Below are 17,946 nucleotides of genomic sequence, written 5' to 3'. Positions count from 1 at the left end.
GAGTGAATCTCTACTTACTGTCAGCTCCCAATTATAGGACAGGACTGCAGCATTTAGGACAGAAAATAGAAATTCTCTCAAGTAACAGATAGGGTCAGTAGAAGAACTTTTGCCCTTTAAGAGTTCTGTACAACAATTCAGGTCAAAAGGTGAAGCACAATTCCTAATATACCGAGACATCTCAAAATTAGTACATTATCAATTTACTACCTTTATTCTAGAATTCTATTCACTAATACATATATGCATATTGATTTAGCAAACAATACTTTAGGCCAGTGGTTCCCAAACCGAGAGCCACTGACATACAGGGAAGCCACAGATCATTCTTATATTAGACAACTTTAGCAACTTTAAGAAATTAAAAAGTATATAGAAATAAAAATACAACAACTGAATCTTTAGGTTATTCGTTAGTTATTGTTTTGATGTTATATAGCTAGTAAAACAGTTTGTTTTCTGTTATCATGTGAATGTAATCACCTTGGGGGAGAAACTATGGGGCTCATAATCGAAACGGAAATACATCTAAAAACGGCCTAAATCGGCACTTAGACGATCAGTGAGACAAGTCATCCAAGTGCCAATAACTGAACCGGGTTTTAGACGTATCTAAAAATGACTTAGGCCTTCACAGTGCTGCAGTATGCCCAGAGCTAAAAGGGGTGTTTTAGGAGGAGTGGTGAGGACGGGATTTGGCCGGGACATGGGCCATCCTAGACTTAGTCGTACTGCATGTATAACTGAAAGTTTAACAACTCTGCCTGGACGGAACTTGGACGTTGCGACTTAGGCCAACTAAACCAGATCTAAGTCACAAGAAGGTATCCAAAGTGACCAGATAACCACTGCAGGGACAAAGTACAGGCCCCTACACACTGCCCCAGGGATCACTGAGCCCCCTCCCCCCCCCCCCCCGCCATAAAAATCGTAATAACAACTTTGCATATCTGACTCCAGAACATCAGCACCTGGCAGGCTGGCATAGGAAAGCCTAGTAGAGCTGCACAGAGGTGGCTTAAGTGGTCTTAGGGGTGGACTAGTGAACCATGGAGAGGAGGACCCAGGCTCATAAGCCACTCTAACCACTGCATGCATGGTGAAACATGTGCACCCCCCAAAAACCACCAGCCAAAGGGCTATTGGGGTGGTAGACAGGTGGGTCTAGTCAGTTCTGGGGGGTGTTTTGGGGGGCTCATCATGACCTATAAAGTTGTTGTGGTGAGATGTGTATGCGGCACCCTTTTTGTAAAATTCACAATGGTGCCATGTAAGGTACCTCATTACTCTGGTGCAATGTTTGGGTGTCCAGTCCATCACTTTGCTAACCCCGCCCACGTCCAAAAGGTCTTTTCCTAGGCATTTTTGACTTGGACGAAAATGGGATATAAAGATAGATGATTTAGCGGTCTGGATGATCAGACGGCTGGACGAACAGTTAGACGATTTTTAAAAATAAAAATACGTTGAACGTATTTTTCGAAAATGGACCTTTTCCCATGTCCGACTTTGGGCGACTAGTGACTTAGGCCCAAAACGGACTCAGACATATCTTTTGATTATGCCCCTCTATGTGTATGACTAGTGCACATGCCTAGTGGCTTTGCGCATAGCTTGTGACCTCTGTTTGAATGTAAGTAATCAGTGGATTGTTGGAGCAAGCTCAGCTTTTATACTCATAATCATCAAACTTTACTGGCAAAATAATACTAACATAAGTATTTACTCATATATTATTGCTGAGTAAGTGTCATTTTGTGTGTCAAGTTCTGATCAACATAATTTTAAAATTTGTTGTTTCAGAACCCTAAAAATGGACAAATTTTTATTGAATTTTAATAAGCATACGACAGCACAAAATGAAGCGCATGCACCACAAACGAGTAGCGAGTGTGCAAAAAAGAGAAAATATTGTAAATATGATGATAGTTATTTGGACTTTGGCTTAACATCAACAAATGTTAACTGAGAAGAAAGACTGCAATGTGTAGTATGCTTGAAAATTTCTGCACCAGACTGTATTCTTCCAAGTAAACTGAAGCGTCATTTAGAAACTAATCATTCACACTCGATTAATAAAACTCGCAACTTCTGTACCAGAAAATTAAAAGAATTAAAAGGACAGCAAGGTACATTTTCTTGCTATTTGTCAATACCAAACAATGCTCTGCTAACCTCATACAAAGTTGCGTATAGAGTTGCTAAGTTTAAAAAAAAAACAAAAAAACATACCACTGCGGTACTACTGATTCTACCTGCTGCTATAGATATGGTGAACATTATGATCAGCGAATCTGCGAGGAAAGTACTTTCAAATGAACCTTTATCTAATAATACTATCAGTTGGAGAATTCAACATGTCAGAAGACCTCAATGATCAATTGATTGAAAAACTAAAAGAAACGGAATTTGGCTTGCAGTTGTATGAGACCATGGATAATAATAAGGACGCACATTTGATTTGTTATGTACGTTTTGTAGATACAAATGCCATTGTGGAAGAACTTTTTTGTAAAAAAATAACTGCAAGTGCAAAGGCTCAGGACTTGTTTGAGATCCTAAATATATTTTTGACTGAAAATAATTTATAGTGTGCAAAGTGTATTGGGGTCTGTATGGATGGTAGTCGTTCAATGTCAGGCCATTATGGAGGATTACAAGCATTTATATGAAAGAAATCTCCAACTGCAATGTGGACCCACTGCATAATACATAGAAAAGTACTCGCATCTAAACATTTGAGTCCTACATTGAATTTGATCCTAGAACATATGGTAGATGTAATAAACTTTACAAAAACTCACCCAGTAAAAGCCAGATTTTTCCAAAAATTGTGTGAAGATATGGGAACTGAATACACATCTTTGTTATACTACTGCCACTCATGCTGGCTTTCTTGTGTCAATATGTTGGCCCGTATATTTCAATTACGACAAGAAACTTTGTAGAGACAGAGTTTTTTATGAAACTGGCATACTTGTGTGATGTTTTTGAAAAGTTAAATACATGAATCTCTCTTTGCAAGGAGGCAACATGCACATTTTGAAATTGATCGAGATTTCACTTAAAAAAAAAAAAAATTACAACCCTCCCCTATAGCTACCAGCACCATCATTTATCCTCTGCCTTCCTTCCTCACCTGGGCAAAAACTATCACTTCTATGAGTACTCTCCATGGCCCACCGTCCCATATATTATTTCGAGGCTGTTTGTAACTCCTAACTCTTGTAAAGTATCAATGTCTGTGTTATCATTCTCTCTGGGAAAAATTCCCTAACCCCTTTTTGTCCCATTTGTCTGTTTAGATTACATTGTTAGCTCTATCGAACAGGGATTGTCTTTTACATGTTTAATGTACAGTGCTGAGTATGTCTTGCAGCGTTATAGAAATAAGTAGCACTAGTAGTAACTCTCCCCTCACTCCACTACCATCATGCCTTGCTATTCTAACCCTGTAAAATTACTTCTATCATCTCTCCTTTCCCATTCCACCACCCCCATCTCCACTTTCAGGTCACCAACAAGCCTCTCCTCTTTAAGACAGCACTAGAATTGTTCCTCCGATACCCCAACCCAACATCACTACCTTTCCTCAGCCTTATTTTACCCATTCCTCCTGCTATTGTGGCTATTAGCCTTCCTCCTCCCCTCAGGCCACAACCATTAACACTACAATTTGAAAGACAAACAGATTTTGTCTTCTCATGTTTGTGCAAACTAAATATAATATAAATATAAAAGGAATTAAACATTATTGGACAAATCTATATATAAAAAGACTTCCCGCATATACTAAACAAATGTAAACATCTTTGTTGTACCACAGAAAGGCAACATATCAAATCCCTTGACCCTTTCAAACCAATATACCTTTAATAATGATGAGACTTATGGTTTATAAGAAAATCCCATTACAAATGCAAGTTATAATATGGATGCTCCTTTTGTTTTATTATTTATACAAGATTTAATACAAGATTTGAAATGATTAATTTCCACCATAACATAATATATAACACTGATGAAGATCCCAGAGAAAATACAGAAGCAATATAGCAAATCTGGCACAAAAGTGCAGAAATATGTGGAATAAATTTAAAAGTTTTAATGCATGGTCACACTGTAGTTTTGAAATCTGTATACTACAAAATGGTAAAACATAAATAGCTAAGACATGTATTCAAGGAACAAGAATGATTCTGATAATAGTTTCTTACCTCTTTTACTGTGGGTTGTAGTATTAAAGACTCAGGACTCATACGAGGAATATCTATAAGTATCTGAAGATAAAGAAATAAAGAACTAAGAATTTCAAAGAAAAAGCTACAGAAAGTAAAATTGTATGTTATTGTATATTAGCATTATAATATTTTACTGTATTTATAAAGACTAAAATATTTCCTAAAGAGTTCAGAAAAGCATAAAGAAGATAAATGTATCCTCTTTATGCTCTTAATATCCTAGTTTTAGGATATTAAGGGCTCCTTTTACAAAGGTGTGTTAGGGCCTTAACGCGCAGAATAACGCGCATTAAAATGCCGTGTGCGTTAGCCGCTACCGCCTCCTTTTAAGCAGACAGTAATCTTGTGCATGCGCTAAAAACGCTAGCGCACCTTAGTAAAAGAAGCCCTAAGAAATTTACTTCCACAGAACAGGAGCTTCCTGTTTTCTGCATCATGTGGTTCACAGAGAACCACATAGTGCAGAAAAAAAGGAAGCGTCTGTTCCACAGTAGCAGATAAGCACTAGTAGCTACTAAAGATGTTAATTTATATAGACTCAGCGGTTTCTTTTTACTGATTTGGGCTTTCAAAACAGAATATATGTATATATACAGTACTCCCCTGATATTCACTGGGGTTCTGTTCCAGGAACCCCCGCGAATGTTAAAAAACCGCAAATACTGTTTTTAGCAGGGGAGACAGGAGAGGGCAGCCAGAGCACTGGCGAGTGAAGGAAATCACTCGCGGTATGTTCCGACTGCCTCTTCCTGTACTAAAGTCGGGCCTCACCAATCAGGAGCTGCTTTGGCAGAAAGAACAAGGAACACGAGTATAGAATGTCAGGTGCAACTCTGGGTAAGAGCGAACAGGAAAAGGACCTGGTTGTACTGATAGATAGGACCCTGAAGCCATCGGCACAATGCGCGGCAGTGGCAAAAAAAGCAAATAGAATGTTAAGCATGATAAAGAAAGGAATCATGAGTAGATCGTAGAAAGTTATAATACCGCTTTATAGAGCAATGGTCAGACCACACTTGGAATACTGTGTCCAACATTGGTCTCCCAACCTAAAGAAGGATATAAAACTGATGGAGAGGGTGCAGAGACGAGCAACGAAGCTAATAAAAGGTATGGAGAACTTGGAATACAAGGAACGACTTAAGAGACTGGGATTGTTCTCCCTTGAGAAAAGGAGACCATGAGGGGATATGATCGAAACTTTCAAAATACTGAAAGGAATTGACAAAATAGAGCAGGAAAAAAAATTATTTACAATGTCAAATGTGACACGGACAAGAGGACATGGACTGAAGCTAAGAGGGGACAAGTCCAGGACAAATATCAGGAAGTTCTGCTTCACGCAACAAGTGGTGGACACCTGGAATGCTCTCCCAGAGGAGGTTATTGCGGAATCCACCGTTCTAGGATTTAAAAGCAAACTAGATGCACATCTCCTTATGAGAGGCATAGAGTGATATTGGTGACTAAAATTACGCCAGGTGTACACCTGGCTGGGCCTCCACATGTGCGGATCGCCGAAGGTCTGATCTGGAGATGGCAGTTCTTATGTTCTTATCCACTTTTCCTGCAATGACCTTAATCCCTTTGAAAATAATTCTTCTGTTTGACCTTCAAACCAGGATGTCACAGCTTCCTTGACGTCTTCATCTCTTGAAAACCACTGTCCACAGAGAGATTTCTTCAATACTTGGAACAGGAAATGATCCGAGAGAGCCAGGTCAGGACTATAGGGTGGATGGTTCAGCTGCTGAAATCCACATTCTTGGATGGCAGCCTGTTACTGTTGTGACATGTGCACTGGCACAATGTCATGAAGAAGCAACACGACTGCTGTAAGTTTTCCTCGTCTTTTCTCCTTGATTTGACTCCCACAATGCGATGATTGGTGTAACTCTCTCTAGTTATGGTTTTCTTGTGTGGCATGAACTCCAGAAACAAAAGTCCTTCATCATCCCAGAAGACAGTTGCCATGACTTTGCCTGCAGATTTTTCTGTCTTGAACTTTTTTGAGGTGGGGGTAACTTGTGCTTCCTCTACACTGACTCCATTTTGGACTCAGGATCTCTGTGATAGACCAAGTCTCATTTCCAGTCACCAAACAATGAAAAAAATTCACTTGGTCTTCACAGAGCATGTCCAAGTTCTCCTGACAGCACTGGAGCCTCGAGACATTCTTGGAACTCATCTTGCACTAACCTCAGACATGGCCAACTTTTTATGAATTATTTTCCAAACTGCCGAGATGCCCATTTCATCAGCTATTTGAGAAATCTTAATTTGTCTTAATGACAAAATTAAATCCTTGATTTTCTTGCACATTTCTGTGGAAGTTGTTTCCACAGGCCGTCCAGTGTGAGGGTCATCTTCAATGGACTCTCTATCCCACTTAAACTTGTGCCAAGATTTTACTTTGTAGGATGATGGGGTAGACTCACCATAAACTGCAGTCATGCATTCATGGATCTCCTTTGGCTTTAACCCTTCTTTTGTGTGAAATTTTATCCCTGAACAATGTTCCATATCTAGTAATTTCTTACTTGATTCGCACGAGGATTCTCCTGACATCCTTTCTCTTGGAATGTTAGACTTGCTGAAAATGTGCATGAGCAACCTTGAGACATGTCACAACCAGTGTTCCCTCTAAGCGGGCGGGTGTTGTGAGCAAACTTTTTTCACCGTGAGCCAAAAATATCGGGCGCCAGCAAGTTATGAGCCAACTCGCCCGATTCTCCTCTCGCCGCCCTGCCATCTGCCGTACGCCTCTTCCGATCGTGCGCTGTGACGAGAAACGTGTGCGCTGCGATGTAATATTTTGTGCGCCAGCGCACGCCAGCGCAGCTTAGCGGGAACACTGGTTCAAATGGTTTTATTTATTTCCCCAAATTTATTTTTGTTATACGCATTGAAAATATTTGATATTGCGTTTAAATCAAAATCTCAATAAACTTGAAACGAGTGCCCGTGAGATTGTGGGAGGGTTAAATACTCAAAACTTAGAAGTTTTTGCTACGCCAGCTTTCTGGTATCTTTACATACAGTGGCGTACCTAGCATATGTAACATCCGGGGCCCATCATTTTTTGGCACCCCCCCCCCATCTGTAAGAAAAACATGATTTTTAGTAACAAACCACACGTCACACATGAGTACCTAGGAAAAGGCAGCATCTTACATATTGCAGTGAGCAGTACATCAATACACCCATTGTAAAACTAAACAAGCCAGACCAGCACAGATCAATCCTACACCGTCAATCCTAACAGAAAACCATGTCTTTCGAACACACAGAACACAGAAAACACCTTCGCCTAGTAAGGAATATGTAATCACAAACTAACCCCTCCCTCTTTTACAAAACTGTAGTGTGGATTTTAGCTACGGAGGTAACAGCTCTGATGCTCATAAAATTCTGAGCATCAGAGCTGCTACCACCAAGGCTGGTGCTAAAAACGCTTCACAGTTTTGTAAAAGGGGGGATAAAATAAAAATACATAGACAAAGGTTAAATTGAACCAGCAAGAAGCTGGACTCTGCATACAATGCTTCACAGAAACAGTGTCACATGTCTCCTAAAGCAATAAATAAATAGAAATTTTTTTCTACCTTTGTCTTCTGTGGTTTCTCCTTTCCTCATCTTCTTGTAACTCTCTTCCTTCCATTCACTGTCTGCCGTCTCTCTTCCCCTATATGGCATCTTCTCTCCTTCTATGCCCCTTCCAGAAACTGTATGCCTCCCCCTTCCATCTCTCCTTTCACCCCATTGGTCTGGCATCTCTCTCCTCGCCTTCCCTCTCCCACACCTCTCCTCATAGTCTGGTATCTCCCCTTCCCTGATTCTCTGGCATCTCTCTCCTTTCCTTTTCTTCCATCTTTCGTTCCCCCTCCATGCTCTCACATCTCCCCCTTCCTTTTCCCTTAGACTGGCATACCTTCCTCCTATGCTCCAAGCCCTGGCATCTCCTTTAATTCCCTCCCTCATCTTCCTTCTCCCTCCAGCTGGGTACCGCAACACTCTTCCCTGCAGCTCTGCACTTCCCCACAATTGCCATGCTTCGGTTCCTCTTCTTCCTTCCTTCCTCCCCCCCCCCCCCGCGGGACCCTGCGGCACCATCAACTCTTACTCCCTCTAATGTCGGCCCTGCAGCTCCAGACTTCCTCGCACCTTCTCCCCTCCCCCTTTGGATCGCTATTATTTTAAATGTTATAGCCGCGGAGCTGTATCCATCAGTGGAGATGTCTAACCTCGGCCTGCCCCGGAACTCTTACTGCAACAGTGACTTCCTGTTCCTGCCTAGACGGGCGGCTGCTGCAGTAAGAGTTCCGGGGCAGGCCGAGGTTAGACATCTCCACTGATGGATACAGCTCCGCGGCTATAACATTTAAAATAATAGCGATCCAAAGGGGGAGGGGAGAAGGTGCGAGGAAGTCTGGAGCTGCAGGGCCGACATTAGAGGGAGTAAGAGTTGATGGTGCCGCAGGGTCCCGCGGGGGGGGGGGGGGAGGAAGGAAGGAAGAAGAGGAACCGAAGCATGGCAATTGTGGGGAAGTGCAATCCCCCCAATGCGTCCCCTTACCTTACCTCCCCTTACCTTTGCGACGCGTGTGTGCGCTGTGAAGAGAAACTTTGCGCTGCGATGTAATATTTTGTGCGCGCGCGCAGGCCAGCGCACCTTAGCGGGAACACTGGTCACAACATGCACAAACTTGTTTCAATACGCTTGCTACTTTCTTTCGTACTCAGATAAATTATTGAACACCCCTCATATAAACATGTTATTCCATCTTCAAAGAAGTATCCAAATATACTCCTAAAGTTTTATGTGTTCTTACAAATGAAATCGTCACTTTCTTAAATGTAACCAGTGTTAGAAAATCATGAATAAAATGACTCGAAAGCAAAATGATTTTCGTCTTCTCCACATTCAATTTGAGACAATCACTGATTTTATCTAAAGAGAAATTCAAGAAATCTAACATTTCAGTATGACTTGACAAAATCTTAAATACAATATGAATATCATCAGCATAAAGACAATATTCAACTCTCAAAGATTTCAAAATGTGTAAAGCGGCATAAGAAAAATATTATATAATGTTGCAGAAAGAGATGAACCGTGAGGAACACCGTGTTTCATTAATAAATACTCCAAATAATTTTTCCCATCCAACACACAAAAATAACGACTGTCCAAAAAAAGATTGAAACTAATTGAACACTGTACCTGTAATCCCAATTTTGCTCAGTCTATGCAATAAAATATTACAATTAACTGTATCAAATGCAGATGATCCATCTAAGGACACTAAAACAAAACTGTCACCTCTATCAAGCCTGGTACAAACAGTATCTAATAGAAAGACAAGTATTGATTTTATGTCCCTGAAGTCAAATTGGAACTTATCCAGAACCTGATTTTCAGTCAGAAATTCAGTTAACTGAAGAACACTCTTTTCAACAATCTTAGCCAAAAAAGGAAGATTGGAGATGAGACAGTATTATTTACATTTGATATATTGAGTTGGATTCTTTAATAAGCAAGTAACCACTGCTTCTGTTAATGCTTGCAGCATATGTCCCTCTTCAAAGATCTTATTCACAATCTCACAAATTACATTCAAAGTGACATCCTTTAAACTCTTTACCAATGAAAAATGACATGCATCAAGTGGACAATATGAATTACTCACATGTTTTAATAAGGAAGACACTTGTTCATAATTCAAAACATTGAACTCATGTGTCAGTTACCAGTTGTGTGTCGGATGAAGAAAACACTCCCTCAAAATGAGATGTAATTTTCTCAACTTTCTGAACTAAACCCATAGCCATATCATGCACAGACAACACTTATTTAAGAAATCCTGGGAAATTAATTTGGCCACCGTCTTATACAACTCATTCGTTAGAGACAGAGATTCCTCAATTCTTTTATTATAAAGCTTTGTCTTGTCAAAATTAGAACTGGGTACATAGGGCTAGATGCACTAAAGTCAACGATTGCTGTTAAACCTGTTTTCACAGCTTTAGCGACAATCATTTTATTGATCCGATGCACAAAACGGCTCACCATGTGTCTTTCCCCCTCGATCGCCCATTTTCTGATCCGGCCATGCAAAGTAGCTAAAAACCCATGCAAAGTAGCCAAGCGATTAATGTACTAACATTGCTTGGCTATTCAAAAAAAAAAAAAAAAAAAAAAAAGGGATTTTGGCGATCAGAAAAACCAACTGGTCTGCCTGGGGTTTTTTTTTTTTCTTTTTTTTCAATGGCACAGATATATTGTGTGTTACACATGCAAAATATCTGTCCCATAAAAAAAAAGTCCCCCACCACCCCATGACAGCCCTCCCCAATGACCCCTGACAAACATGGCACGAGAGAAAATTGGCAGGAGGGTGTCCACTCCCTCTTGCCATGCAGAACACGCCTGTGCCATGTTCCATCCCCCCCCCCCATGCCAGGCAACATTTGTGCCATTAAAAAAAAATGAGCCCTAACAGCAGTGACAGGAGGCTGCTGTTAGGGTCCTACGCATGTATCGAACTTGATAGTGCATGGAGTGCCGCAGGGCTCGGTGCTTGGACCTGTGCTCTCAACATCTTTATAAACGATCTGGACATAGGTACGGTGAGCTACGTAATTAAATTCACGGCCAATACGAAGTTATTCAGAGTAGTGAAGACACTTGGGGATTGCGAAGATCTGCAACGTGACATAATCAGGCTCAAGGAATGGGCATCAACATGGCAGATGAGGTTCAACGTGGATAAGTGTAAAGTGATGCATGTCAATAACGAAAATCTCCTGCACAAATACAAGATGTCTGGGATGGCACTTGGAGAGACCTCTCAGGAAAGGGACTTGGGAGTTCTGATCGACAAGTCGATGAAGCCGTCCACGCAATGTGCGGCGGCGGCGAAAAGGGCAAACAGAATGCTAGGAATGATAAAGAAGGGGATCATGAACAGATCGGAGAAGGTTATCATGCTGCTGTACAGGGCCATGGTGCGCCCTCACCTGGAGTACTGCGTTCAGCACTGGTCGTCGTACATGAAGATGGACATGGTACTATTCGAAAGGGTCCAGAGAAGAGCAACTAAGATAGTTAAAGGGTTGGAGGAGCTGCTGTACAGCGAAAGATTAGAGAAACTGGGCCTCTTCTCCTTCAAACAGAGGAGATTGAGAGGGGACATGATCGAAACATTCAAGGTACTGAAGGGGATAGCCTTAGTAGACAAGGACAGGTTGTTCACCCTCTCCAAGGTAGGGAGAACAAGAGGGTACTCTCTAAAGTTGAAAGGGGATAGATTCCGTACAAACGTAAGGAAGTTCTTCTTCACTCAGAGAGTGGTGGAGAGCTGGAATGTTCTTCCGGAATCTGTCATAGGGGAAAATACCCTCCAGGGATTCAAGGCAAAGCTAGATAAGATCCTACTGAACACAGACGTACGCAGGTAGGGCTAGTCTCAGTTAGGGCGCTGGTCTTTGACCGGAAGGCTACCGCGTGAGCGGACTGCTGGGCATGATGGACCACTGGTCTATCCCAGCAGCGGGAATATTTATGTTCTTATGTTTTTATAAAACCTCCAAGGGTCCTTAAATGTTTATTAACCAAAGTATCTGACAGAAATATAAGCAAACTAACAAATACAGACACTAAAACTACCTAAATCTGTCTAAGCAATATACAATAAGACCCTATCAATCCAAAAAGAATATAAAATAAAGCACTTGGTAACAGGGAAAAAAGTAGAGAAAAACTGGCATGTTTTCAAAAGCTTCCTAGTCACTGGCAAGTCATAATTCACCATAGGAACATGCTTTTTAAGAGAATTAAATACCTATTTTATTTTCATTCTTCAGGAAGATTTTAAATTCAATCTTTTACCTGCTATGAGCTTTCATATCCAATTTGCTTTTTTTGTAAAAGATATTAATTTAGAGAAGCCTACTACCTGTCGGTAAGTGCCCTGATTAGCATCGTCATTCCTGGAGTCATAATATTGTTCAATAAATGCAAAGTATTCTTTCTGTTTTCTCTGTAGTGTGCCTTCCCTTCGTTCTACATTTGCTGGAAGATAACCCTGGAAAAATAAAAAAAATATATATAAATGAAGGAATATGCCTGCTATATTATGTATGTATATACTGGTCATAAAGAAATGTATACAAATTACAGAAGTTTGTTGAATATTACAAAGTAAGTTCAGAGGAATGCATTTGAAAAAAGCAGAGTTACTTACCTATAACAGGTATTATCCAGGAACAGCAGGCAAATATTTTCAAAGATGGGCGACTTCATCCATGGAATACAGGTATGGACAGTGCATATCAACAAGGAATCCAAGAGGAAAAAGAACAAGGAACAGGCGTGGCTCACTGTAGCGGTGAAGGAAGCGATCAAAGACAAGAAGACTTTGTTTAAGGAATGGAAAAGGTCAAAAACGGGCGAAAACTGGAAGAAGCACAAGTAACATCAAAGCAGGTGCCATAAGGTGGTGAGAGGGGCCAAAAGAGACTACGAGGAAAAAATAGCCAAGGAGACGAAAAACTTCAAGCCGTTTTTTCAATATATCAAGGGGAAAAGACCCACGAAAGAAGTGGTGGGGCAGTTGTATGACCATGGAATAAAGGGAGTGCTAAAGAAGGACAAAGCCATCGCCAACAAACTGAACACATTTTTTGCATCTGTATTTACCAAAGAGGATATACACAACATACCGGATGCCGACAGGCTATACGCAGGAAACAAAGATGGGAAACTGACAGGGTTGACGGTCAGTCTAGAAGAGGTATGCAGGCAGATTGATAGGCTTAAAAACGATAAATCCCCGGGACCAGATAGCATCCATCTGAGGGTAATCAAGGAACTGAAAGGAGCTATAGCTGAACTACTTCAACTAATAGCCAATCTTTCGATCAAATCAGGAAGGATTCCGGAAGACTGGAAGGTGGCAAATGTTACGCCGATCTTCAAGAAAGGTTTGAGGGGAGATCCGGGAAACTACAGACCGGTGAGTCTGACCTCGGTACCCGGAAAGATGGTAGAGGCGCTGATAAAGGACCGCATCATTGATCATCTTGACGGACACAATCTGATGAGGACCAGCCAGCATGGCTTCAGCAAAGGAAGATCTTGCTTGACAAACTTCCTGCACTTCTTCGAGGGAGTAAACAGGCAGATAGACAAGGGTGACCTGGTCGACATTGTATATTTGGATTTCCAGAAGGCATTCGACAAGGTTCCGCATGAACGACTACTTCGAAAAATTGCGAGCCATGGAATCGAGGGTGAAATACTCACGTGAATTAAAAATTGACTGGAGCATAGGAAACAGAGAGTAGAAGTGAATGGACAATACTCGGACAGGAAGTGTCATGATTGGAGTGCCGCAGGGTTCGGTGCTTGGACCTGTGCTCAACATATTTATAAACGACCTGGAAATTGGTACGAGTGAGGTTATTAAATTTGCAGAAGATACGAAGTTATTCAGAGTAGTGAAGACGCAGGAGGATTGTGAAGACCTGTAACGTGACATAAACATGCTTGAGAAATGGGCCGCAACATGGCAAATGAGGTTTAACGTGAATAAGTGTAAGGTGATGCATGTCGGTAATAAAACTCTTATTCACGACTACAGGATATCCGGTGCAGTACTTGGAGAGACCCCCCAGGAAAGAGACTTGGGAGTACTGGCTGAAAAGTCGATAAAGCCGTCTGCGCAAAGTGCAGCGGCAGCAAAAAGGGCGAACAGAATGATAGGAATGATTAAGAAGGGGATCACGAACAGATCGGAGGTGGTTATCATGCTGCTGTACCGGGCCATGGTACGCCCTCACCTGGAATACTGCGTCCAGCACTGGTCGCCGTACATGAAGAAGGACATAGTACTACTCGAGAGGAGCGACTAAAATGGTTAAGGGAGTGGAGGAGTTGCCATACAGTGAGAGATTAGAGAAACTGGGCCTCTTCTCCCTGCACTGATCCTGACTATTTGACTTTTCCCTTTAATCAAGTACTGTTGCTTAACTGAAAGGTGACTAAACAAGAGTAGTTTCTAACTGCCTAACTGAAAAACCTTTGTAAAAATATGCTCTGCAGGGCTACTTTTTTTCTAGTTGTATTTTAATCTAATGTTAAACACTAAACAGAGACTTTCCTCAACTGCTATCTGTGCCCTAATCTGATTTTATCTTAAGCTCTGAAATGCAACATAAAATACTAATCTAGACTAAACACTTTTTATATGAAAACCCTAACAAAGACACTAAAGGCTACACTATTGCCTAAACTGATTTTGCTGAAAAAGCAGAGTACTGAACTAAAAAGTAAAAGAGAAGGACAATTAAATAACCTACTTAAGCCCAAGTTTTACCTTTTCCCAAGTTTGAATGCCAGCAGGTAAGATATTCCAATGGAGTTTTTATTCCCCTTAACAGATCCTCTGCCAACATATTTATGTACTCCACAGGTGGGAGAGAAAAATGTTCCTTCCTGACATAGACAAGGGTGATACAGGAAACCAAAGCCAATATGTTGCTAGGCCTCTTCCACAGATACAAAAATATAAAGCTTTCCCTTCATAAAACACTCAAAGTTGAGCGGGGAACTGCAGCATTAAACACACTTGATGATTTACCAGTTGTTTACACAAGGGCCTTTTTCATAAGGCTGCCATGTGACCAAAATAATCCTGAAAAATGAGAATTCAATGGTTCTGGCACATTAGTTCTTTTTTCTGTCTGTAGTTCTGCATGATGTGCTCTTTAATAACAAAATTTAACAACCTCACTATTACAGTACGTGATCCTTGCTGCCCCCTTCCATCTTCTTGTCTAGTCTATGTGCTCTCAGAGCAGGCCCAAGTATGAACCCTGGACCAGCTACCTTGTCAAACATCCTTCAAGGAAGCCTAAAAGTTCTTCTTCCTTTAAAGATTCTGGAAGCCCTACCAACTGATTATTATTTCTTTGTGACCTGTTTTTGAGGTCAAGTTTTTCTGTACATGCACTAAGTACTTTTTTTTTAACCAGACAGTTCCACCATTGCAATCTTCTGTTCCCCTGACTCTCCGCTCCAATTCAGTAACCCCAGAGTTAAATACAGCCACCGATGCCGATAATGCTTGGACACTAGTTGTCAGAGTGTCAAACTTAGAGCCCAAAGCTTCACTTATGGCACTGGTAATTTTCTGTACTAGGACATCACTCAATACAGAAGAATCCTCAATGGGTTCTACCATCTTAGATTTGCCCGTGGTTACTAGCCAAGACTTGTCCTTGTCCTTTTTTTGCTGTCTTACTTGACATGTCCACTCTGTGTTTGAACACAAATTTGTCCATGCATCAAAGTAATCACCACAATCGTTAAAACCCACAGATATAGCTGATTTTCATCAAAGAGAATTGAAGAAGGGGTACAGGTCAAGAAGTGGAACCTAAAACTCCTTGATATCATCTTTCACTATCATTACAGTTCACTATCATTACAGATAGATGAGGAACAAAATCCTAGGGATCATCATGTGACCTCCTCAAATATTATATATCTGTAAGGAACTTTATATTATGCTATAGCAGCATAGTCCAATAAGTGGAAAAAAGTTTTGAAATCTTAAGAAAGTTTGATGCCTTCACTTTACTTATCAGCATTACTTTGAGTGACTTATGGAAGAGGGTGGCGCAGTGGTTAAAGCTACAGCCTCAGCATCCTGAGGTTGTGAATTCAAACCCACGCTGCTCCTTGTGACCCTGGGCAAGTCACTTAATCCCCCCATTGCCCCAGGTACATTAGATAGATTGTGAGCCTGCCGGGACAGATAGGGAAAACTGCTTGAGTACCTGAATAAATGCATGTAAACTATTCTGAGCTCCCCTGGGAGAACGGTATAAAAAATTGAATAAATAAATAATGGTATACTTCCTATGTTATCTACTGCAAAAAAAACAAGTATCTAGCACAAAAGTGAAGAATGTGCTTTGTTTTAAACAGTTACTCATGTAAAAGTGCAATATATATCAACCATTATCAATTCAATATATAACCATAACTGGATTTTTATCCTTCTTAAGGTATTCTTGCATTGACTTTGCAAGTAAAATTAAATGCCAAAACTGTTATTTCAGGAAAAAAGAAAACAATGTGGCCCAAGAACATTACCACCACCAATTTCCCCAGCATATTTTCTTCTCAAAAACATTTTGCAGTCTAAAAAGCTCAAGGGAATCCAAACCTCTCCTCTGTTAAGATGATAGCTGATGCCCTAATTAAATTCTGAAATTGAATTCATGCTAAGACCCTACAAAATTACATTTTAAATCAAAGCTAATTTCATGCCTTATAATACACCAAATGAGTGTTTTATGCATCAGAAAAATCTATTGCTAATAAATGTCAAAAAAAGAATAAAATATTCATATTTCTTTTGTCTTGATATTATTTTTATAGCTAAATACAATATGTTCTCCAATACTTCAGACTTAGTTTGGTATAGATCATAGACCATTAAGGCAGCAAACACTTAATATTTGTGGTTCATTATCTATGTTCTTCACTATCTAGACGTTTGAGCCCTTAGTACGTCTATCTTTTCTGGCCATTCTCGAATATAAAGATATCCACATGAAAAATGTACAAAAGCAAGTATTTCTGACATCTAAGCAGCCAGCATCTCAGCTGTTCACAAGACAGCTGAGCATTCCTGAGTACAGCAGAGAGGTACTCGTAAGGATTACTGCAGTGAATGTCATATTAAAAGTCCCAAGTACAGATGTCACTATTTCTTGCTTATATTGTATAGTGAGCCCTCTAAATCCTACTGTACCTATATAAAGATGGAACCTGCAGGCATAAGGGTTATTGTTATGGTATACAAGTGGGTACAGTGAGTTTTGGGTGGGTTTTAGAGGGCTCGTCATACAATATGACATATGGGACTTTTAATATGGCATTCGCTGCAGTAATCCTTAGAGTGCCCCTCTGCTCTGCTGATGTATGTGAGCCATGAGAATCTGTCATACTGGCTGGACAGTACTGGGCTTTTGGGAGAGAGTACTGGCTGGATAGTACTGGGTGGTGGGAGAGAGTCAGTGACCACTTGGAGAGTAAGGGGGGGTTATGCCTTAATCCCTCAAGTGGTCACCTGGACAGTTTAGGCATCTTTTTAGCATTTAGACACTTTTAAAACAGGTCTTGCTCCATATGTCTAAAAATAAAAAGCCCTGGATATTTTTTAAAGATTTGATTATTCCTGCAGACCATCCAAGTCCTAAGCCCGCCCAAATCATGCCTCTAACATGTCCCCTTAAGATTTAGATGCACTGGACATCTATCTTTTTTGGAAATGAGCCTCAAAATGTATAATTTAGTAAACTGGGTAAGCATTACCTTTGAAAACAAGGGTCTTCAGTGTTTTCACCAATCCAGCTATCAAAATCACTTCTTAAATAAAAATTACTTGATTCTCAGATATGGCACAATTTATTTATTTAAAAAATGTATATACCGCCTGGAGTCTCAGTGGTTTCCAAAATAACATACATAAAAATAACATATACATAACATTATACAATAATACAAATCAACTCAAGAAGTGGAACCTAAAACTCCTTGATATCATCCTTCACTATCATTACAGTTACATGAGGAACAAAATCCTAGGGATCAATTCACATATATGCATCAACAAAAAGCTTTGTTATA

At 40.5% G+C, this 17,946-nt stretch overlaps 1 protein-coding gene across 4 annotated transcripts in view; it reads right to left on the bottom strand.

The window, feature by feature from the left end:
• Positions 1 to 17,946, bottom strand: part of TBC1D22A (TBC1 domain family member 22A) — a 273,038-nt gene that overhangs the window by 173,206 nt on the left and 81,886 nt on the right. For all 4 annotated transcript variants that reach the window (XM_033958715.1, XM_033958717.1, XM_033958716.1 and 1 more), the window contains 2 exons: positions 12,200 to 12,328; positions 4,218 to 4,280 (listed from right to left, as the gene is read on the bottom strand). In XM_033958715.1, the coding sequence (XP_033814606.1) occupies positions 4,218 to 4,280; positions 12,200 to 12,328 (192 nt within the window). The remainder of the gene's footprint in view (positions 1 to 4,217; positions 4,281 to 12,199; positions 12,329 to 17,946) is intronic.

This window comes from Geotrypetes seraphini, chromosome 9 (assembly GCF_902459505.1).
Source record: "Geotrypetes seraphini chromosome 9, aGeoSer1.1, whole genome shotgun sequence".
Classification (NCBI taxonomy): Eukaryota; Metazoa; Chordata; class Amphibia; order Gymnophiona; family Dermophiidae; genus Geotrypetes; species Geotrypetes seraphini.
This window is presented reverse-complemented; position numbering and strand designations above follow the sequence as displayed.